This window comes from Nannobrachium achirus (genome assembly GCF_963921795.1).
Source record: "Nannobrachium achirus genome assembly, chromosome: 10".
Classification (NCBI taxonomy): Eukaryota; Metazoa; Chordata; class Actinopteri; order Myctophiformes; family Myctophidae; genus Nannobrachium; species Nannobrachium achirus.
In genome coordinates, this window is record NC_137819.1 from 32487265 (window position 1) to 32511757 (window position 24493).

The window sequence follows — 24493 nt, forward strand, 5'->3', positions numbered from 1 at the left end:
GTAACAGCACAAGCCGTGCGCAGCCATGACAAGCCTGAACACTTTCCTTTGTGTCATCAACAGGGACAGGATGAAGTTAGCTTGAAGTTAGCTATTGGCTACCAAGCATTTTAGAAGCCCTATTTTCGGCGATTTAGCCATGATTAAACCTTGCACACCTCATGGATATGCATGGAATAGAGAAAATGAGCTCTAAAGATCCTGGATTGCATTGGAGTGGATGGTAAATATCGGCGGCGCGACGCTCTCGTGGGCCGTGTAAACAGATGACGGCCGGCGGCCCGGCTCGAAAAAATAAAAAAATATATATATATATATTTTTTTTACAAAATGTTTTTTTTTTTTTAAAAGCCGAACTAGTTCTGGGATAGGCACCCAGGACGGTCCAAATTATCTCGAACTAGTTCGGGATAGGCACTAAAGCAGTTAACTCTGACAGTATACAAATGAAACCAAATGGACCCGTAAGGGTCCATTTGGTTTCATTTGTTTACTGTCAGAGTTACATACTTGTAACGGTCAATTTTGACCTCCAAAAAGGAACCCATAGAGTCCCTGGACCCCACTTTGAGGACCACAAACGGTCTGTTACTAAGATGAAAAATAATCTTGATACGATCGTGTATCGTGATACAGCTTGGAGAAATATTGTGATATTGTATTTTTCCATATCGTCCCATCATTCCTCCATCCAGGCCTCGCTCACCTCCATCAGCTCCCTGCCCTACGAGGAGGACCAGCACCAGAGGCAGCTCAGCAAGCTCACCAAGTCTGTGTCGGCGCCGCAGATCAGCAGCCCCGAGGACACCGAGGAGGACCCCCACCAACGGGGGGTCCTCGGACTGGAGTCCCCCGACGCAGAGAGTTTCAAACAGCACCAAGGTACATTTTCTGTCTGTTTTGCTGTTTTGAGTTTTTGGAGCGGTGATAACCGCTTCCCACGCTTGACTTTGTGTGTAGTCGTCATGTAGTCATGAAGTCATCATGACCCTGTGTACAGGTAGTCCTAACAGCTGCAATACCACTGAGTACCTTCAAGTGGTGCTGTTGAGCAGCCTACAGGGCCATTCACACACACACACACACACACACACGCACACGCACACACACATTTCTCTCACACACACAGGGTATAGCTTAATGAAATGAACCGCTCAAATGCACCGCTTCACTTCAAACTGGGCTTGATTTTATTTGAACAATTAGCCAAAAATGTATGATCTACAAGCTCACAATGCATTGCAAAGAGCTTAGCTCACCTATTTTTGGCAAAGAGATTTGGTGTAGAAAGATGGAATTAAGCAGTCCAAGTACAGCGCCAACTCATGGACAGTTTATTAACCCATTAACACCTGAGGCCAATTCTACAAATGCCTTCTAAGTCAGTACACGTTAAATATCTTTTTTTCAATAGCCAAAGCAAAAATCTAAAATGACACAGGTGCTTTCAGGTGATAGTCCTCCCCCAAAATGTGTGTTTTTTTTTTTCTATTTACTCACCACATGGAGACTTGAATTCTTTTTTTATTCTTGTCGCATTCCTAAGGCAATTTGAGGAGACTCTTTGTGTCTCCATAGGGAACCACTGTTGCTCATCATTATTGTCTTAGGAATGTGACAAAAACTGAATAAATCTCCATGGTGTGAGTAATAGATAGAAAAGAAATTATAATAATAATAAAAAGAAATGTGTGTGTGAACTTCAAGTCAGTCTAGAGAGTTTAAAGTGTTTAACTTTGCACTTTGATCAACCACGGTTGTTGTAAAATGTGCGTCACAAATAACATGTTTTCATTTGATTTGATTTGAAGGGATCAACCACTTCTCCCTGGAAGACATCCAAGAGGGGGAGCAGTGTGAAACCGCCCCGCTAGACAAGGGTTCTGCCGGCGAGCGAGACGCCGTTCCCAAAGACGCCATCGGCTCCGGCAAGTTCCTGTCAGACGTGCTCGATGTGAAGTCAACGATGAACGGAGTATCCCCCGAAGTATCGCTTTTCCAACAGCCTGGAGAGGAACCACGCCTGAAGGAGGATGTCGTTGTCGCCGGGCAAGTAAAGAATGAGAACTCCCAAGGAGACATCGACGGAGTCGCAGATCTGGCACACGTGCGTCTCTTTGAGGTGGAAGGGACGTCCTGTGGCCGTGCGTGCCAAAGCGTGTCGGATTTGGAAAGTGTGCCAGCAACAGATTTCCATCCGATCCGGTTGCAGGACGAGGACTGTTTGACAGACACTCCCGGTGCACACCGGCGGGCCAAAGCCTCAGGGCCGGACGGCTGCCATAACCGCACCAACACCACACAGAGGCCTAGCCAGCTGGGTCTAATCATTGGTGATGTGACACCACCCCTGAACGGTAAATCGCAAAATACTTGAATTGATACAGCCTTTTTTTCCCCCACTCTCTACCAAATCTCTTTGCCAAAAAATATCCGATCTACAAGAGCTTGTAGATCTGCTATTTTTTGGCAAATGTTCTGCCCCAGGACAATGGATGTTGGCGATATTTTAATCATGGCGTAAAGTTTTTCTGTCACAATAATTGTGACATGAAATGTTCATTTGGTCCCATCCCTAAATAACAACATCAGGTATATTTGTACGTCGATTCTTCCTCGCAGCCCTGGCGAACGGACACCCGGCCGCCGCCGACCGAGAGCTGTTGCAGGGCACAGGCCTTCACGAGGCCAACAACAAGCCCTCCCGGACGCCCAACTCGGGCCTGGCCTTCGTGAACAAGAAGGTGGTGGAGGTGGTGAACCTGTCGGTGTCGTGCGCCCCCACCTGCCTGCCCTTCTCCTCCGTCCTGCGGGACTCGCCCTCCATCAGCGGCATGTCGGCGCGCCAGACCACCTCGCCCATCACCCACCAGCCCCTGGGCTCCTTCGGCGTGGTCTCCTCGTCCTCCTCGTCCTTCAGCACCCTGCTGGGCATGGACGAGGAGAGCAACCAGCGCATGCTGAGGTAAGAGAGGCAGGGCTTGTTTGATTAAACTAACCGAGTGCAGACATTCTTTGACACAGAAGGGCGGGGATACACTAGCCGGGGAATCTCTCCGGGAGACACCGGCCAATAGCATTTGTTCACCGATCTCTGTGTTCGGTAACCTGAAGACACACCAGCGTATAATACACAGTGGAGATAAACCCTTCGTCTGTAAGCAGTGTGACAAGAGTTGTTGTAACCTAAAGCAACACCAGCGTGTCCATTCTGGGGGAAAAACCATTTGTCTGTGAACAGTGTGACAAGAGTTTCAGTGTGTTAAATAACCTGAAGACACACCAACGTCTCCATACTGGAGAAAGGCGCCTCCAGTGTTTGGCAAAGGTTTCAGTGAGTTAGGGTCTCTGAAGAGGCACCACTGTGTCCGCACCTCATTAGAGCGTCAATCAGTTAGATACTACTGCATGTTTTTTTGGGAGGGTACCTACCATAGGAAACACGAGGAGAACATGCAAACCTCACACAGAAAGGCCCCTTTTGCCTGGTCTTTTTGTGTCTGTGTGTGAATCTTTTATTCATTTCAAAGAGCTGCAGTTTGATAAACATTAAACCAGTGATTCTCCTTTTTAATGTCTAGGATCCCCAGTTTGATATGCATTAGGCAATGGACCCCCATTTGATTATTATTATTATTATTATTATTATTATTATTTTTACCTCTCTATCTTCCATTTAAACACTCTCTGTGTTACGGACCCGGATGCCAGATTGAGAACCAATGCATTAAAGGGACTACACCATGAATTTAAATTATGTATTTTGTTGGTGTCCCAACAGCACCTTCTATCCTCACAAAGTCCTACTGTATTTCTGACCATTGTGTCTTTCTCAGTTTATAGGGGGATCTATGTAAGCAGGTCTCAGGACGGGCTGTCTGATTTTAGCTGTCTGACATCACAAAAGGGACCTACTTCTACTCATAGACATAGAAAGGTAGACGCCTCCTTCGGCTAGGGGGTTTATGCATTGTGCAACTAAGGGAATCTTCGTCGCTTCCGTGTTCATTGCTTCCGCGTGCGTCACACATACGGAAGTCGGTAAGCCAATCAGAAGCAGGTGGGGGCTGGTCTTTACGTATGCAGCCTATAAGAACAGCTGAGCAGCGCAACATCGGAACTGGCTCTGTTGAATTGAATTGTGGTCCTTGGATAAATCACGGAAAAGACACGCTGTGATTGGCCAGTAGTCACTTTGACTGACAGCGTTCCCTTAGTTTTTTCATGAAGTCCGGAATAGAACTTTTGTGACATGACATTGCAGAGGCGAACGAGGCATCTAGCTCTTTATATCTGTGCTTCTACTGCTGTGGTGTGCTGTGCTGAGTGGTGGGCAGGCCTGAGAAGGAGGCGGGGAGGAGCTGGGAGATGGTTGGAGAAGGATGGGCAGGCCTGCTGAGCAGGAGGTGGGGAGGAGCATGGGGCCAAAACTGGCTCAATAGCGCAGTCCTCCCACTCAGGACAAGGTGGTACTGCAGCTGAAAATGCTCTGAAAGCATTGGGGGACGTAAAAAAATATTATATTAATTATTTTTAAATGCATGGTGTAGAACCTTTAAACAATTTGATATGGCTTGTCATATCTGGGATCCAAAATATACCATAAAATCCTCCATTAATATAACTCTGAGATTGTACAAACGGACTCGTAATGGTCCATAATATGGTTCCATTGGATTCACTCTCTGAGTTACAGACCTGTGAGTGTCCAATTGGTTCCTATTATCAGTCATTTTGCTTGGGATCCCCTGGAAACTCCACTTTAAGAAAAAATTGTTGTATTTGAATGTGCAAATGCATTCATTCATCCAGAACCACAGAATGGATGGCTGTCACCATCCAGTCCTCCTTCTTGCACATAATTCACTCTGATATCATTTACATTCCATTTGGTTCCATTTCTTATAGCTTTTTAATAGCTTTATAATAGCATAAAGAAAACAACAGTACAACATTTATTGCTAGGCAACACCTTCAAGAATGGGAAAGATACATTCATTGTTTAGATACTTTTTCCCCACAAAATAGCAACATTACGAGCATGTGTGTGACTGTGCGTGTGCGTGCGTGTGTGTGTGCGTGCGTGCGTGTGTGTGTGTGTGTGTGTGTGTGTGTGTGTGTGTGTGTGTGTGTGTGTGTGTGTGTGTGTGTGTGTGTGTGTGTGTACTGTAAGTGTGCGTGTTCTAAATTCTATTTTCTATGGGGGTCCTTGCAAATAATACGTTTGAGAACCACTAATCTAATGGACTTCTAGGGCCAACATTTTCACCCTTTTTTCACTATTTTGAAAAACATTTTTAAATAGTTTAACTAGCTGATCTACACCAACACGCTGTGAGCTAGTAGATTGGGCTATTTGAAGTATTTTTAAATGTTTTTCAAAATAGTAAAAAAAAAAAAAAAGGCAAAGAAGTTTAAGGATAAGGGGTAAGGCATGGATGGAAATAGGGCCCCTAATGCCATACATACACACATTCAAAGCATAGTAAATCAGTGTCATACATCTGAGACACAGACATACAAAATTAGTGGACAATAATATTACCAGGAACACATAAAGAGATGACCTGAATGACCTTAACAGGTCTGTAACTCTGAGAGTGTACAAATGGAACCAAATGGACCTGTGCGGGTCCATTTGGTTCCATTTGTACACTCTCAGAGTTATGGGGGTCCTTGCAAATAAAACATTTGAGAACCACTTGTGGACTCTTAATGTGCCATAGTGACATAGTAAATCAGTGTCATACAGTCTTCTGCAGAGACCCATGGAGACCCAATTACTAAGTAATTGGGTCTTATGATCACAACAAGAACATTATAATGCTGTGTAAAAAACCTCGGTTCGAACTTCGAAGTGAAGCGGTGAATCTGAGCAGCTATACCCTGTGTGTGTGCGTGTGTCTATTCTGCACAACCACGCTCTTCTCAATCTTTTCCTGTCTGTCAGTAGTTTACAGTACAGTATTGGCGTGGCTAGGCTTCGCAACAGTGCCCTCTTCTGGTCAACCATTGTCATTGCAGCTATTTATGCTGGACGGGACAGGGAGACACACAAAGCTAACCATTGGGAGCGCTGTTCCACACAGCTCCAAAAACAACACATTTGTCTGTGTACGGACATATCGATGACCCCTGTTGTGTGTCCTCTCTCTCTTTGTCTCTCTCTCTCTCTGCCCTAGTTTCTACAAGGCCAAAGAGGAGCTGCTGAAGGAGCTGAGCTTCCAGGCCGGCCTGTACAGTGAACTCCCCCTGCTGGCCTCAGACCTGCCCTACTTCCCCCCCGAGGAGGACGAGGAGGAGTTTGAGGACGGCATCCACCTGGTGGTGTGTGTCCACGGCCTGGACGGTGAGTTCACAGCTTACTGAGACCCATCAAGACCTGGAATTATTTGATACTTTAGCTCAGGGGTCTTCAACGTTTTCAGGCCAAGGACCCCTTATTCGAGCGAGAGATGAAGCAGGGGCCCCCCACAACCCATAGATACCATATAGTTTAGTTTCATCGTTTGACGCATAATCATCACTGTATTTTGGGTTCATCTAAAATTGTGTTTCCAGATATTTAACCACTTGAACCGTCAATACCTTTCACTCTGTACTTAGTCTGCTCTTTTTCCCCTCTACACCAAACCTCTTTGCCGAAAATAGCCAATCTACAAGCTCACAACGCCTAACGCCACGCGCTGGGAGTTGTGAGCTTGTAGATCTGCTATTTTTGTCTAAAGTTCTCAGAATATGCACATTAGGGTTCAAGTGGTTAATATAAAAAAGGAGAAAAAAGGTTTCTATCACACAAAGATTTGAAGGACCCCCTGTAGTAACTCTGAGGACTCCCTAGGGGTCCCGGACCCCCTGTTGAAGACCCCTGCTTTAGCTATTGAAAAATAGCAGATATACAAGCTCACAGCGTGGCACCGAGTGCTGTGCTGTGAGCTTGAAGATCTGCTATTTTTGATAAAAATAAATAAAATAACATAGTAGCTCTATATTTGCTATTTTTTAATAGTTAAAGCATAAACTAATGGTTAAAGTAATGCGTATTAATGCGTTCCAGGCCTAAATGTGTTCAAACAGATCCAAGACACTGATAGCTGGGGAAATACTGAGTCTGAAATACTTAGTTAAAGCCAAATATGAGAAGAGAATACGGAGTTCAGTGTTTGTTCGGAGAATGCATTCTGAGACACACAGGACAAGGTCCGAGCTCTCCTTATGCTTTTCTGTACCAAGAACCAGGCAATTCTTTGATAACTCTTCAAACATACAAATGATAAAATTACAAAACACAATTCCATTTATCAGGCACCACCAATGCGTTTCAGCACAACGCCTTCATCGTGATCCACTGGTCCAGTGGACCCCGATTGAAAGCCTTGTCAACCGCATTTGTTTTGTTGTTGTTCCTTGACCATGATGGATTAAAAAGGCTTTTTAACTGAAATGGAACAGAGTGCCTTGGATCCGTTTCAAGGTCACCGCCAGATTTCTACACTTTGATGTCTCACACAGGGAATGGTTCTTAAACGTTTTGATCTACAATTGAAACCTCTCCAAAGAGTACCTGTCTTCAGTTTGGCATAATTATGGACCCCACGCGACACTCCTTCATCTCTTATCTGATCATGTCCAAATATTTGTTTTTTCAACTGCTCCCGAGCCACAAAAAGGTGCAGAATCATTTCATTTCATTTCATTTCAACCTTTATTTAATTCTCGTCTGAATCCCTTCCCCAATTCCCATGCCCTACGGTGTGACGTCACTGTAGCTTCCATGACTACTAAACTTCTGCAATCCTAATGTTTGCATAATACACAGTACATCCTTTGTTAAACGTTGGCACCTTATTAGTGTTGAAGACGTATTGCAGACCACAGAAGTCCTAATATGTCCTGCCAGATAAAATGAACATCATTACTCTGTATGTAAATACTGATTCCTTAAACATATTGCGGTGTCTTATGTGATTAATGAGCACTCTTTATTGCGACCGTCAGGGAGCAGTTTACTATGAAAACCTCCACCGGCCGTCCGTCCGTCCGTCCGTCACACGTCACACGTCACACCTTTGCCCTGCTCATATCTCCGCATCAGTATGACATCACACCACATGTGTACACAAACCTTTGTGTACATTGCTGTGGCAACAGTCTGTTGTTGCTGGTCTGTTAGTGTACGTTAGCAACCACCTTAGCAACCATGGTTTTACCCTAGCAACCAACTGTTTACCCTAGCAACCAACTGTTTACCATAGCAACCATGTTTTTTTACCCTAGCAACCAACTGTTTACCATAGCAACCAGATACGCAGAGCAGGGATCTCCATATATGGGCATAAACAGGTGACATCACACTGATGTCAGATACTCAGAGCAGGGATTTCTCCATAATATATGGGCATAAAAGGGATTCTGTTAGGGATCTCCATATATGGGCATAAAAGGGATTCTGTTAGGGATCTCCATATATGGGCATACAAGGGATTCTGTTAGGGATCTCCATATATGGGCATAAAAGGGATTCTGTTAGGGATCTCCATATATGGGCATAAAAGGGATTCTGTTAGGGATCTCCATATATGGGCATAAAAGGGATTCTGTTAGGGATCTCCATATATGGGCATGAAAGGGATTCTGTTAGGGATCTCCATATATGGGCATAAAAGGGATTCTGTTAGGGATCTCCATATATGGGCATGAAAGGGATTCTGTTAGGGATCTCCATATATGGGCATAAAAGGGATTGTATCCCAGATGATGCCCTGTTAGGAGATCCACACTAACAGAATCCATAAATGGTCCTACCGACAGCTGCTATAAGCCAACCCTGGCGATAAGGTCTGAGTCGAAGAAATGCTTCTTTCCTGGCAAGAATTGCCCCTTTATACTGTAGGGCTCGTTTGTGTATTGTATGACATCACGCCACATCATCGGCTGAGGACTGTGTGATGTCATCATATCTCCATATATGGAGACATAAGTTGCTCATGCCCAAATATGGGCTGGTGAGGTCAGACTTAGTGTGATGCGTAGGTTATCTCCATATATGGAGATTCAACTTCAATGAGTAACCATGGCAAACTGTCAACTGCCCGTATGTCTTGATAATTGGTAAAACAAACTTTTGGCCTATTTGTGGAGATAAGCGACCAACGGTCGCTTATCTCCCGATTAGGGAGTCTTACTGGTAGCGTAAGTGCTGAGGCCCATGCTCTGGCTTTAAACTCTCTTTGTTTTGGGGGAATAGTGGTGGAACATAGTGAAGTACATCTACTCACGTATTGTACTAAAGTACAATTTTGAGTATGTCAGTTTTTCAATACTTTTATACAAATAGGCAAATATTGTACGTTTTACTCCACCACAATCATTTTAAAACTTTACTTTACTGCTTACTTTGCAGGTTTAGATTATACAAAACATAATGAATAAAATGAGCCCTATTTTATACATTGGCTATTCAGAAATAGCTCACAATGCGTCACGATGCAACATGTTGTGAGCCTGTGGTTTTTTGTGCTATTTTTTAAAGATTTTGACACAACTTAGTACTTTTACTTTTGGTACGATTTTGATGCTTTTTGATTTAAGTCAATTAAGTTAAAGTTTCTCAAGTCAATCTTTTAATGCAGCCAGGCCTTTTACTTGTAAGGGAACGGTCGCACCACACTCTTCTTTTACCTATGAGGGCGGACAATGCATTTCAATTTCAATGGGAATGGAGCAGTTTGCTGCCATTTGCGAATTTCTGCTAAATAAAAATTTCCCATTGAAATGCATTGGCAGAATCAGCCTTCATAGGTAGAATTAAAGTGTGGTGTGTGTGTGACCATGCCCTAACAGTAGTGTTTGTATGTCAGGGACGTGAAGAGAATGTTAGAGAGGCAGGGGCTGAAATTTCTAAAAGGGCCTTTTAGTGGCAATATCGAAGCACCAAAAATAGCCGACCTCCAAGGTCCAGACCTTGGAGGTCTGCTGTTTTCCGGTGCTTGATACCACACTGAACTAAGCATAATCAAGTCAATACTGGAGATGTGGCGTAACGGCATGGATTTCTACACAAAGAGGGCAATTCTTTCAACATAAGATGCTGCATTCAAGTTCAGGAGAGTTTGGACAAGGCAATTCTCTTGAAAGCTGCCTTCAGGTATGGTATGGAAAGAGGGCGTTTGCATTTCTTTCACCATCGTGAAAACGGCATTCATGGTCTGGAGAGGGCACTTTTTACAGACGGATAAAAGGGTGTCTGTACAACGTGCCTGTTGTATGTTGTGTGCCATATGTGTGGTATTGCTATTCACTTCAGTACGTGTTCCATCTCCCTGCAGGGAACAGTGCAGACCTCAGGCTGGTGAAGACCTTCATTGAGCTGGGTCTGCCAGGCTCCAGACTGGACTTCCTCATGTCTGAGAGAAACCAGGTAGGAGCTGTACTGTACCCATTAAAGGACTAGTTCACCCCCAAAATGACTTTTTTTTCCTATTGATTACTCATGCCATGGAGACTTGAGTTCAATAATATTTTTGGGTTTTTGTCACATTCCCAAGACAATAATTTGATTACAATAAATGTACCCCCATTGATTCCGGATGGAGACCCAAATGCATTCGGGTCCCCATCTGGAATCAATGGGGGTGAATTTAATTTTTTGTCTTAGGAATGCGACAAAAAACAAAAAATATTATTGAACTCAAGTCTCCATGGTGTGAGTAATCAATAGAAAAAAAGTTATTTTGGGGGTGAAGTACTCCTTTAAGACCTGCAACCACTTTAACCCTTATTTTATACTTATTAAAAAACTATTAAAAAACAGCAGATATACAAGCTCACTGCGTGAGTGCCGCGCTGCGAGCTTGTAGATCTGCTATTCTCTAATAGTTAAAGCATAAAATAATTGTTAAAGTAATAATGTGTTACAGGTTTTCCAAATTGACTTTTTCTAGCGATTACTCACCCCATGGAGACTTTTTTTGTAGCATTCCTAAGCCAATAATGTAATGACCAGCAATGGTTTCCTATGGAGACCCAAAGGAGACTCTTTACTTAACCTGATATTTCTATTATTCTTCCATCAATATTTTTTACTGTATGTTTTGATGCCAAGACTACAGGCCTTTTACTTCTAACAGAGTATTTATTTTTTATATTGTGTGTGGGTATTGCTACTTTTACTTAAAAATCTGAGTACTTCTTCCAGAATACCAGAAGAGTCGCCGGAAAGAAACTCGCCTGAGCTGATGGTTTATGCCTTTTGATTGATTGATTGAGGTATTTATTATAAGTTTTGGATAGGAAAAGGTACAGTTTAATGACATTATAATTCACTGATACAATGTCAACTAAAAGGAAACTTGGATAAGGCAAGGCTTATTTGTTATTTTCCATTGAGATCCTTAATATCCTATACTGTACCCCTGTAAACTATGCCTAAACGATTATACCTAACCTTATTCATAACCTTAACCTTGGTAAAGCGGTGCCAAAACCTAACCCTATTCCTAATCTTAAACTCAGAAAGATGTGCGTAATCCTAACGTTATTTCTAAACTTATTCTCAGTAAAAACAAAGAATAAAAATCTCTGTGAGTTTCGTTCCGGTGACTCTACCGCAGGGGTTCCCAAACTTTTTTGTCTCAGGGCACCCCATGAATATTTTTTTAATCCGAGTCACCCCTACATTATAATTTTCACTCCCAGCACCTTATATTTATAGCATATCGTCGTTGTCGGGTGGAAACCTTGTATGTCCAGAATCGTTCGTTTTGTATTTATCATCTATAAAATGTACTAAACTAGTGAAAACAGCAGATCTACAAGCACACAACTGACTTTGTACTTCAAGTTTAAAATGATACTAAATATTTTTTCAAGTTTTTAAAATAAATTCCAAATATTATCAAATGATCTCGCGGCACCCCTGGACTGCCGTCACGGCACCCCAGGGTGCCCCGTCACCCACTTTGAAAACCCCTGCTCTACCGGTTACCCTTCTTCCAGCACTGAGCTCAACTTGACAGTGATCAGAACTAATTGATAGTATGGCCCGCTCAGTGCTCACGTTTTTGGTGAAAGTGCTTTGAAGGCTATTTATAGAGCGCTGACGACCCACTCTCTCCTCCTTTGCTCTTTTCGCTGCAGACCGACACGTTTGCAGATTTCGACACCATGACAGACAGACTGCTGGATGAGATCATCCAACACATACAGCTGTATAATCTTACCGTGGGCAGGATAAGGTCAGTCCTAACAACTCTCCAACAAGCCACGGACTGCTGACGAGTCCTCATTTCGTCACATGTCGAAGCCACGGCGCCATCGATTATGCATCATATTTGCAGTGGTGGAAAGTAACTAAGTACATCTACTTATCTAGTACTGTACTTAAGTACACTTTTGATATTGTGCGTTACTTGAGTAATTTCAATTTCCATTACTTTTACTTCTACTCCACTACATCTCAAGAGGCAAATATTGTACTTTTACTCCACTACAATTATTTGAAAACGTTAGTTACTAGTTACTTTGCAGATTGAAATTATAATATTATAAACACTATAGCTCTATTTTATACCCAGGCTATTTGAAAATAGCAGATCTACAAGCTCACAATGTGTCGCTTCGCGCCGCGTTGTGAGCTTGTAGATCTGCTATTTTCAAACATTTTGTACTTTTACTTTTGGTACATTTTGATGCCAATACCTTCGTACTTTTACTCAAGTACATCTTGAATTCTGGACTTTTACTTGTCAGAGTACATCTACATTGCAGTATTGATACTTTTACTTAAGTAAAGAATGTGAGTACTTTTTCCACCACTGCATATTTGTTACACAGAAGACCAGTGTGGAGGCACAAGCAGCTGGACTTGAGCAGTGGCCTTCTCTGGTCACTAGATGGCAGCAGAAACTATAAATGGCTGATTCTGAATCAGTGATTCACTCCTGATATCCTTGCTGTTGGTCATAAAACTTGTATCTTCATATTGCTTAAACTTTGTTTCTGGCAAGTTTATTTTTTATTTTATTTTTTTACTTTTTTAAATTATTGCACTACTTAGCCACACAACCATGCTGTGCAAGAGTAGCCAGAACGGCCTATCACAACAAGCTCACAATATGTTGCGATGCATTGTGAGCTTGTAGATTGGCTATTTTTGCCCCCAAAAAAGAAAAAAAAGACAGTGAAATTGAAATGTAAAGTATGAACAAGAGCTTGTGAGTTGTGACTGAATAATAACCTGGTCCATTTCCTGATGAGTAGCGGTTTTGGACATCCACGGTTTCCTCCCAACGATATGTAAATGTTAGTCATGACAGAATATAGAGACAGGTGATGGTGCCTGACTGTGAATGTAAACATAATGTATGCTCAGGAGCGTCACAAGGGGTAGAAAAGTGGGACCGAGTTACTAGGGCCCAAGGTGGAGGGGCCTTAATTATTTTATACTTTAGCTATTGAAAAATAGCAGATATACAAGCTCACAGCGCAGCACCGAGTGCCGCGCTGCGAGCTTGTAGATCTGCTATTTTTGAAAAGTCGTGAAAATGTGTGCAAATCTTTGAATATATGTATTTTTTAAGAGAACATTTGTAACTCAAATGTTGCTTCTGGGGGGTCCCTGGAACGAAATATTTTGAGATGGGGGTCCGTGGCCAAATACATACCATTTTGGGGGTCCTGCACATGAAAAGGTTTGCGCTCCACTGACATCGAAACATAGGTTTTTAAAAAAAAACCTTTGAAGGATTTGAAATATTCAAAGATTTTCATGATTTTTCAAAAATAGCAGATCTACAAGCTCGCAGCGCGGCACTCGGTGCCGCGCTGTGAGCTTGTATATCTGCTATTTTTCAATAGTTAAAGCACAGGGGCCCCACAGTGAATCCTTGTACCCAGGGCCCAGAATTTGGTGCGACACCCCTGTGTATGCTACTACTGAGGTTCAAGGGTTCCCAAACCTTTCAGGCCGCGACCCTCCAAAATAACAACATTTAAACTGGAGACTCGCCCAAAATAATCATATTTGAACTGGAGACCCCCACCCCCCCCCCCCCCCCCACCACCATGACAAGCCCTTGGAATTGTTGGCTTTACAATTCAATTAGTTTACTCGTTTCCACAGATAAATATTGTGAAAACAAGACAAACTACAAGCTCACAGCGCCTCGCACAAAAGGTGCGATATTATTTGACAATTTGGCCAATGTGTGACCAAATGTGTGAATGTAGTAGTTTGTAATAGTTTTGCTGATTACTTTTGATGCAGTAATGGTATTTTTTCTTTATTTTTATTCTTGTATTGAGGCCTTAAAAAGGCCTTGAAGGCCAGAGTCAGTTTAACCAATTTAACCCTGGCTATTTGAAGCCAAATACATATACATGTGGGTGGTCCTTGACATGCAAAAAGGTATTCATCTTTCACTGCACGTAATTGGCCTCACTGTGCCATTTTTAAAATGATTTGTATTTAGGAGTGTATTTTCTCTTGTGTGTACTCCTTACTGTATAGCACACAGTGTGCTCTTGAGGGTCCGCTATCTTAAAGACAAAGCATTGGTACAGTAGAGCATGTGGTAACATCCCACATTCTGTCTATATTTAGCGTCGGGGGGAGACAGATGAAGGGAAGGGAGACGTGCTTCTGAGGGATTTGGGAGCCCGGCTGCTGTAAAAACAAGGACAATGCAGTTAATTAAACGGAGTGACAGTTTATGGCTTGAGGAATGTAGTATTTAGCGCTGCTGCTGGTAAAGACGCTGCGTGCGTGTGGTTCTGTTGCTGTACGGCTGCTTGCTTCCTCATCGGCCCGAGGGCTCTCTCTGGTAAAAAAAAATACATTTTTGATCCCAATGGGAGTTCCTTTGGTGAAATAATAAGGGTAAAAGAAATGAATTAAATGAATTTAAAAATCACTGCGTCATGTCCCTCAGCATCCGCGGTTCCTGAACTTTTGTCAGTCCTGGACAGCAGTCCAGTCCTGAACATGAGAAAATGAGAGATTTAAGTTGATCATTAGTCAACACACACACATAATTAATTAATATAAAAATTAATATAATAGCTGATCTACAAACTCACAACGTTGTGGGCCTTTGTTTATCGGCAATTTTCAAATAGCCAATGTTGACTGATTTTGAGGCTGTGATTAACACATTTTGCTGGGGACCGACTGGAACCCCCTCATGGACTCCTGGGGGTCCCCAAACCCCACTTTGAGAACCACTGCTTGCATCAGTGGCCGCATCGTAAAGACGTCCCATCTGAGGCACCAAGAGGCACATTGCGATGCAACACATTGCGATGCAACACATTGTGAGCTTAGATAAAACAATTTTCAAATTTTTTCTTCTTAGCATGTTTTTGGAAATACATGCCTACAATGACATATGCCCAAAATAGGGACACTACGTTGAAAGTAATTAATGAACATATGGTCGCAGACATGAAAACACATGTCTGTAACACGTGTCACAATAGATCTGCCAACAACATTCAGAGGTGTATAAAACAACAATGCATAAAAGCAGTGGTTCTCAACCTGTGGGTCCCCACATTATTTTGGGGGGTCCCCACATGATTAACCTATTGTGCAACATTGTTTTCTCACTTTACAGTAAACACATTAACATCAAGTTTAAGTGTATAGAGGGTATCTGCACATTTCTAAAGTGACAATTTAAGGACCTTTTAATACCTCTTAATACCAGACATTTTAAAATAGCAGATCTACATGCTCACAACAGCGTTGTGAGCATGTAGATCTGCTATTTTCACAATTGAACCGTGTTATACAAAATGTAATGCCTCAACTCTTAGTGCTCGTCGGGGTGGGGGGTCCCCAGTTAAAATGTGATTATTTTGGGGGTCACAGCTTGAAAAGGTTGAGAACCACTGAATAAAAGAACCACATTTTGAGGTTAACTGCAAACGCTCGCGTTCCACCTTGGACACAATTGTAACTTTCCACAGAGTCGCGCCGTCTTTAAAAATACAGCATCCATATCTATAGGAATATTTCTATAATAAGATGTTGTGCAGCGGAGGCAGGCTGCCAGCATGCAGCGGCGTGGTGGGCTCTATGCCAGCCAGCCCACTCAACTGGAGACGTGTGGAGTCTTTCCCCCTCTGCAAGCTGTTGTTCTCTCTAGATCAGTGGTTCTCAACCTTTTCAGGCCGCGACCACCAAAATAATCATATTTTAACTGGGGACCCCCCCCCCAACCCTGACACGCACTAAGAGTTGAGGCATTGCATTTTGTATAACATGGTTCTATTGTGAAAATAGCAGATCTACATGCTCACAACGCCTTGCAACGCGAAAAAAGTCGTCGGAAAGTCTGAAACTCTCTGACGAAAAGTTCGGTGGTCAGAGACAGTATGGACAGGCCTTTAACTTAAGGCATAAGAGCTGGTACTTAAAGGACAACTTCAGTTTTTTACAACAAGGGTTCATATTTTAGATTGTAATTAAATAAAATAAAAGATGAGTGTTAAAATAATTTCATTTACTTCTTTCTATTGTTTTAGAGATTCTTATTTCAGTGGTTGGGGACATGCGTACAAGTGGCAAAATATGTCATTTTACACAGATTAAGCCCATTCCCAAGATACAACGCAACCTTTCATGGTTGGATGTGACTTATGGGGGATAGAAGTGTTACTGTAAATAGCAATAAAGAAACTGCTGGCTTATTGTGTCTAAAAAGACATATTTAGCCACTTGTACGTATGCCCCCATGCGTACGCATGCCCCACATTTTAGCATGGTAAATGCGATAAAACAATAGAACGAAGCAAATGAAAACATTTCAACACTCACTTTTTCTTTTCTCTAATTACAATCTAAAATATGAACCCTTGTTGTAAAAAAAACAAAGTTGTCCTTTAAGACAATCAAAATACAGCCCTATATCTCTACTAACAGCAGCTCTCTCTCTGCCTCCTCCCAGCTTCATCGGTCACTCTCTGGGGAACATCATCATCCGCTCGGTGCTGACGCGGCCGCGCTTCCGCTGCTACCTGTCCAGGCTGCACACCTTCCTGTCGCTGTCGGGCCCGCACCTGGGAACGCTCTACAACAACAGCACGCTGGTCAGCACGGGTAGGAGCACAGTCACAACCATTTAACCCCATTTGAACCTAAAAATGTCTTCTGTCTTCTGACAGTCAGTTTTCTGAAAACAACGTCAAGAAGCCCTAGAATTCACCCTTTGTCAAGTCCCGCCCGTTGTCCCGCCCCTCTTCGCACCCATTGGTTGCTGCTGTGTCTTGGTGGGACAAAAGTCCTTTCTTTCCATCCACTACCATTGTAATTCAGTCGCTTGGTATTGTTATTCTATGTATTCAATCAATTCTAATTTCAATCTTGGTTTCAGTAAAAAGGAGCCTCTCAGTGGCAGTATAGTGACAGGGCATGTTTTTAAATGTTTTTATTCCTCCAAAAATGATGTTTTAGCTAATTCAACATAAAAAAAGGTGGAACCAGGGCGGGACAAGGCAGAAAAAGCCTGCTGGTTGGTCAGTTAGTGACCAACCAGAAGGCTGACAAAGTGTGAATTATATGTATTTGACCGCAGACCTCCATCTGCAAATATTTTGTTCCAGGGACCAAGGGAAAGAAGGATTTGCGTTACAAAGGGTTGCGGCCTGAGATCTTCCACACATATTTAAGATTTTTAAAATAACAGATCTACAAGCTCTTGTGAGCTTGTAGATCTGCTATTTCGTAATGGTTAAAGCATAAAATAATGGGTTAAAGTCAACACAAATAATTGAGATTAACGATTCCATTGTGTTTCTGTTGTTAATAGCTGATCTAGAAGCTCACAACGTGTTGTGACCTTGTAGATCAGCTATATCTGCTTTTCTTTAATTTGAAAATGTATTATTCATCATGGAAACGATTTTGATGATTATGATGATTATGCTAAAAATAATTGCGATCATCTCAAATAATTGCGATTAGACGATTATGTAATAACCGTGAAAGGCCTAGCTGAGAGGGAGAGAGAGATAGAGAGAGAGAGAGAGAGAGAGAGAGAGACAGACAGACAGACAGACAGACAGACAGCGAGAGAGGGAGAGTGTACTGTAGGACTGTGTTGTGTAAGGTTTCAGTCGGCTGTAAACCTTGTATGTCCAACGGTTTCTTTTCAATACGGCAAAGAAGGAATCCTCCATTGGATGCGACGTAATTATTATTTAGTCACCAGCTCTTGTTAATACTTTTCATTGGAGCGATATTTGTATAAAACTGACAAGACACACGTGACCACTTTCTCTTTAACTTTCAAAAATGCAAAACAGACCTGAAAATAGAGGCATCCACAGGCTCATGACAAGCGTGCATCACAAGCTTGTACCGGTACGTGAAAGACGGGGCTATTTTTCATTACTTTTGACCGACACTCTTGTTCATTTAAGTAGGGCATTCATTTACGGGTGTGAATCTGAAATATCGTCGCTGTTGGACAGAAACCTCGTATCTCCAAGTTTAAAATGTGTACATTTTTTCGTAATGTAAAGCATTGCTTCATCATAGAAGACTGTCACTCAAAACTAGCGAAAATAGATATACAAGCACACAACGCCTCGCGGGTGCGAGGTGTTGTGTGCTTGTAGATCACTTATTTTCACTGTTGTAAATGATAAATACAAAACAAACGGTTTTGGGACATACAAGGTTTCCACCCGACAACGAGGTTCCTGGCCTACAGTACATGGACGATCAGCAAGCAGCAAGTCACTGTTTCTCCACTCTTTCCTCCTTCTCAGCAGCCAGGCTTTCATCTAAGAGTAGGACATGCTGTTCTCTGCCGGTGCTGGGGAAAGGTGCTGTCTAATTGTGTGTGTGTGTGTGTGTGTGTGTGTGTGTGTGTGTGTGTGTGTGTGTGTGTGTGTGTGTGTGTGTGTGTGTGTGTGTGTGTGTGTGTGTGTGTGTGTGTGTGTGTGTGTGTGTGTGTGTGGGGGGGGGGGGGGGGTGTTTCTCCGCTCAGGTCTGTGGCTGATGCAGAAGCTGAAGAAATCGGGATCCTTGCTGCAGCTCACCTTCCGAGATCACGTCGATCCGCGCAAGACCTTCCTGTACCTCCTGAGCCAGAAACCAGGTTAAAAAAAAAAAAAAAAACACAACAACGACAAAACAACCACGTTTTAAAAGCAAAAAGGCGCGAGTGAGAGATCCTCCGATTCATTGACTTCCTTTTGGAGCAATTTGATACTTTGCCGACTGTTACCGAAAGACAGTCAAATCAAATATTCATGACAAATAAATCTATTTTTTTGTCGCGCCTCAGCTCGTCGGCGACGTCTCTTTCCGTCAGATTTGTTATGCGTGTCAGTTCGCTGTAACACTCACTACGCCCCAGCCTAGCTCTGACTGTATAACTGCGAGAGGCCTCCCCACTGAGAGAGTGGAACAAAGCAAGTCGTTTGTCACGGAGACTTGAAGGAGATAAGCCTGAAAATGCTTCTTCTTCTTTTCCTTTTTTTTTTTCTTTCTTTTTTTTGTTCTTCTCCTCTGGCTGCCTCCAAAGCTATGGCAGGCTGACAAAATGATCCAAAACCCTGTCATTTGAAACCCACCACTACAGCAGTCTGTTAAAAGCAGCTCCCTGACAGAAGACACCCGACAGAAAAAACATCAAACCTGTCACACTGCTTTGTGATAACACTTTGTGATATGCAACTGATTCCCCCAATCCCCCATCTTTCTTTTTCTCTCTCTTTCTCTCTCTTTTCTCTCTCTCTCTCTCTCTCTCTCTCTCTCTCTCTCTCTCTCTCTCTCTCTCTCGTTAATGAACGTGCACACACACACACACACACACACACACACACACACACACGCACGCACACACACACACACACACACACACACACACACACACGCACACACACACACGCGCACACACACACACACACACACACACACGCACTCGTGTGTATATGTGTTACCTTACAACTTGACTCTTGTGTTTTCATTTCACGTTTTTTCAGGGCTGCAGTTTTTTAAGAACGTGGTGCTGGTGGCGTCTCCGCAGGATCGCTACGTCCCCTTCCACTCGGCGCGCATTGAGATGTGCAAGACTGCTCTGAAAGACAGGACCACAGGTAGGACGGGACGGGGACACGCTAAGTAAGAGATACCGGTCCCATCCTATTTTACAGTGCACTTTAAGACATAATAAGACAGAATAAAGCAATAATAAGAAAAGATGTGTTGGTAATTAGAACTAATATTATTTTATTAGATAAAAACAAAGACAGAATAGCAGAAAGAGCGAATACATTATCTGGCAGCGGCAAGTACCGCCGCACGACCGGCAGTTCGACCGGCAGTCGCGCTGCATCGCCAGTGATAGGACCGGCGGCCACCGCACGGACCAGCAGTTCGACCGGCAGTCCCGGCAGTAGGACCGGCGGCCGCCGCACGGAACGGTAGGTAGGACCGGCATCGCTGGTAACTGCCGCGGCAGCCACCACCGCACGGACGGGCAGTTTACCGCTACGGGACCTGCCGGTCCGTGCGGCGGCCGCCGGTCCTACTGCCGGGACTGCTGGTCCTATCGCCGGCGATGCAGTGCGACTGCTGGTCGAACTGCCAGTCGTGCGGCAGTGTCTGCCACTGCAGTTCCACGGCAGGTGCCGGTGCCAGAGAATGTATTTGCTCTTTCTACTATTCTGTCTTTGTTTCCGTCTAATAAAATATATTAGCTCTAATTACCAACACATTATTTCTTATTATGGCTTTATTCTGTCTTATTATGTCTTAAAGTGTACTGTAAAATAGGATGGGACCGAGATACCCACCCTGTTGTCACCCGTTGTCAGTGGTGGACAAAAGTACTCACCAGTAAAAGTATCAACACTGCAATGTAGAAACACTCTGTTACAAGTCAGTCCAGCAATAAAACATTACTTGAATAAAAGTACTGAAATATACGTAATATTATGCAGAATGTCCCGTTTCACAAGTTCATCATATGTCTAAAATATCCACATAACTTTAGAAAATAGCAGATCTACAAGATCTAAACGCGTTGCACCACAGCACGTTGTGAGCTCTATCGGATATGTTCATATAATATTTTTTGTTTTGTAATAATAATGAATATCCACAAAGGAACTAGTAAAAAAAAGTAATCTTCTGATATTTGTTGACAGATATAATACACATCCTGTTCTCAAGGTTGGATCCGGGGACCCCCAGGGGTCCTTGAGGAGGGTCCCTATCGAAACGAATGATAGTTAGGAAGCAAATGGACCCTGTATGGGTCTGTAACTCTGAGAGGGGAGGTCCTCAAAAGGGTTTGACAATCCCTGCTGTTTCCTTAGCAGGCACATGCACACATACAGTAGACATCAAAGGGGGCTTGAGCCCCTGCCCTTTTACCTGTCTGTAAATAGTGCCCTATCCAGACCACGAATGCAGTTTTTACTATGGTGAAAGAAATGCAAAAGCCATTCATTCCATGCCATACCTAAATGCATTCAAGAGACTTGCTTTGAAAGAATCACCCTCTCTGTGTAGAAATCCATGTCGTTACCGTTATGTCACGTTTCCAGTTCTCCAGTATTCACTTGATTATGCTTAGTTCAGTTTGGCATCAAGCACCTAAAATAGCTGACCTCCAAACTCACAACGTGTTGCAGCGCGTTGTGACCGTTTTTGATATTTTCACCAAAAGGCCCTTTTACATTAACATTCTCTGCACGTCCCTGTTCCTTAGCAATGTGCCTGACTGAAATGGACCGTTTGTCTCTGTGTGCCTCGATGTGTCCCAGGACCCGTGTACACAGAGATGATCACCAACCTGCTGCAGCCTCTGCTGGGGGCCAAGGAGTGCCGTCTGATCCGTCACAACGTGTTCCATGCCTTGCCCAACACCGCCAACACCCTGATCGGCCGCGCCGCGCACATTGCTGTCCTGGACTCTGAACTCTTCCTGGAGAAGTTCTTTCTGGTGGCCGGCCTCAATTACTTTAAATGAAGGAAGGGGGTGGCGGTTCTACGGCTTATCCACCACCGCAGGCAGGCGTCCGTCCGTCCGGTATGCACGCTGATTCAGAGGTTTCCTTTAACTTCTACACAGTGTACACAGTGTAATTTAATGTGTTTGAAGGGGACCTGTGATGCTCATTTCCAGCTGTTATACTTTCGCACAGGCTCACGGAAAGTGACGTTTTGGGAAAGTTTTCTCCCCTAAAACACAATGGTCAGGTACCTCCTAGGATGATTAGGCCTATACTAGGAGGAAGACTTTTTTCCAAAAAAGTATACAGAAAGTGTTAAAATTATGTTTTTGGTTGTGACCAAGCTGAAGTTAGCCACACCCACAGTGTTGGGTGAATGGTAAAAGGGGTTAGGGTTAGGGCCTTTTGACTCGGTGGCATTCAGCTTTCAGTTAGAAACTAAAAATACACAGGGAAGGCAAATTTGCACATTATAACCACACGCGGTGGTCTATTAGAGTAATGTTAAAGGACAACTTTGTTTTTTTACAACAAGGGTTCATATTTTAGATTGTAATTAGGGAAAAGAAAAGGTGAGTGTAAAAATGTTTTCTTTTGCTTCGTTCTATTGTTTTATCGCGTTTACCGTGCTAAAATGTGGGGCATGCGTACGCACGGGGGCATGCGTACAAGTGGCTAAATATGTCTTTTTAGACACAATAAGCCAGCAGTTTCTTTATTGCTATTTACAGTAACACTTCTAGCCCCCATAAGTCACATCCAACCATGAAAGGTTACGTTTTATCTTGGGAATGGGCTTATTCTTTGTAAAATTACATATTTAGCCACTTGTACACATGCCCCCAACCACTGAAATAAGAATCTCTAAAACAATAGAAAGAAGTAAATTAAATCATTTTAACACTCTTCTTTAATTACAATCTAAAATATGAACCCTTGTTGTAAAAAACTAAAGTTGTCCTTTAACTCCATAGACACATATAAAACAGAAAAAGAACAAAACTATGGCACCACCTCTTGAAGATAAAAAACGAAACAAAACAAAAACCTTGCCCCGAGTCTGCAACATTCTGATGGTCGGGTCAGAATTTGCCATCTACAAGATGAAAGAAAAGACCCATCCTGTCTTGTATCAACAGTTCAGGGTGGTGGCGTGGTGGTGTAATGGTGTGGGGGATATTTATATATTTGTACCAATTGAGCATCTTGTCGAAGCTATGCCTCAAATGATTAAGGCGGTTCTAAACACAAAATGGGGTCCAAAGTAATTTAGCATGATTCACAATTTAAAAACATTATCCATCGTATCCATGTCTCCTCATTTCAGCTTCCGTCTGAAAAGACCCGCATTCCTCCCTAAAACCCACTCTCTTCTGATTGGTCAACTTCCTTTCTGGGCTGGATCATGGGACCCATGGAGAGACAATGTGGGTCGAGCAGATGACCATATACAGTAGAGCAGTGGTGCATGTGGGGTCCAGGAACCCTTAGGGTTGAGGGGTTTCCAAATGGACCCTTACAGGCCTATAACTTTTGAGAAAGTACACCTTGCCTTGTACGTTAAAATTACATAACATTTCATGTTATTACATAACATGAAAATATAATGCATAATAGGTCCCCTTTAAAGCCGTTTGTCTTTTCTCCGTCACAGGGCCGCTGCACTGGGTGAAAATGGCAGATTTGTAAATATGTTTTCCATTCAAAGTGTCGGTGTCACTCGACGAACGCAACCAGTTATCTTGGGAAGGTGACACGGCCCTGTAAATATGTGTAAATATACCCTATGGTCAGTACGACCCGTGCATAAGGATTGTAAAGCTCTCTCCGTGTAAAATGTTAGCGCAACGTGACTGTTTTTATTTGTTGGACTCGGATATCTGAGTTTGAATTGTAGCTATATCCAAGCAAAACACTGGTCGGCTTGGACCATGTTCACGTAGCGGCCATTTTGATCTTACACACAACACACAGTAAGAGAAATCCCAACCCCTCGGATATGATATGAGAACAACATGGCCACCGTGTGAATAACGCTCAACTGACTATTGCTGTTTTGTCAGCCTTATAAGTAACCTTTCACCCAAAGCACTATCTAATGTATCTAATGCTTATTTTGGTCTAAAGCATTTAATTATTTGCCCTTTAGCGTTTTTTTGCCCGATGATAGTGTTGAACTATCCTTAAAACCAAGGGGATAGAAAGCATTTATTCCCTTGGCTGTATATTAAAAAGGATTTTATTGTACAAAGTACACAGATATTTCTTTTTACTAAAAGAAAAACTATATATAATATATATTGTTTTTGAACTATTTATTTTTTAATCTATTCATACATCGTCAACACAATTAGACCATGTAAATGTGTCTAAATGTGTCAGTGCGTAATTGTGTGTTGAATGTAATAGACATGTATCCTTAATACCATGATGAAATTCCAAATCCAAGTAACCTTGTCTATGAAGTATATACAGTTCGGGCAAACATGTTACCCACTTGTAGCCTACAGTATAAGCTAAT

General features: G+C 42.8%; 1 protein-coding gene across 1 annotated transcript in view; it reads left to right on the forward strand.

The window, feature by feature from the left end:
• Positions 1–21989, forward strand: part of fam135b (family with sequence similarity 135 member B) — a gene marked incomplete at both ends in the record, with an annotated part of 92696 nt that extends 70707 nt beyond the window's left edge. The window contains 10 exons of the mRNA XM_080735392.1: positions 696–882; positions 1812–2357; positions 2623–2965; positions 6183–6349; positions 10329–10420; positions 12139–12236; positions 16950–17101; positions 18996–19106; positions 19996–20109; positions 21784–21989. Of these exons, the coding sequence (XP_080591518.1) occupies positions 696–882; positions 1812–2357; positions 2623–2965; positions 6183–6349; positions 10329–10420; positions 12139–12236; positions 16950–17101; positions 18996–19106; positions 19996–20109; positions 21784–21989 (2016 nt within the window). The remainder of the gene's footprint in view (positions 1–695; positions 883–1811; positions 2358–2622; positions 2966–6182; positions 6350–10328; positions 10421–12138; positions 12237–16949; positions 17102–18995; positions 19107–19995; positions 20110–21783) is intronic.
• Positions 21990–24493: the final 2504 nt, after the last annotated feature.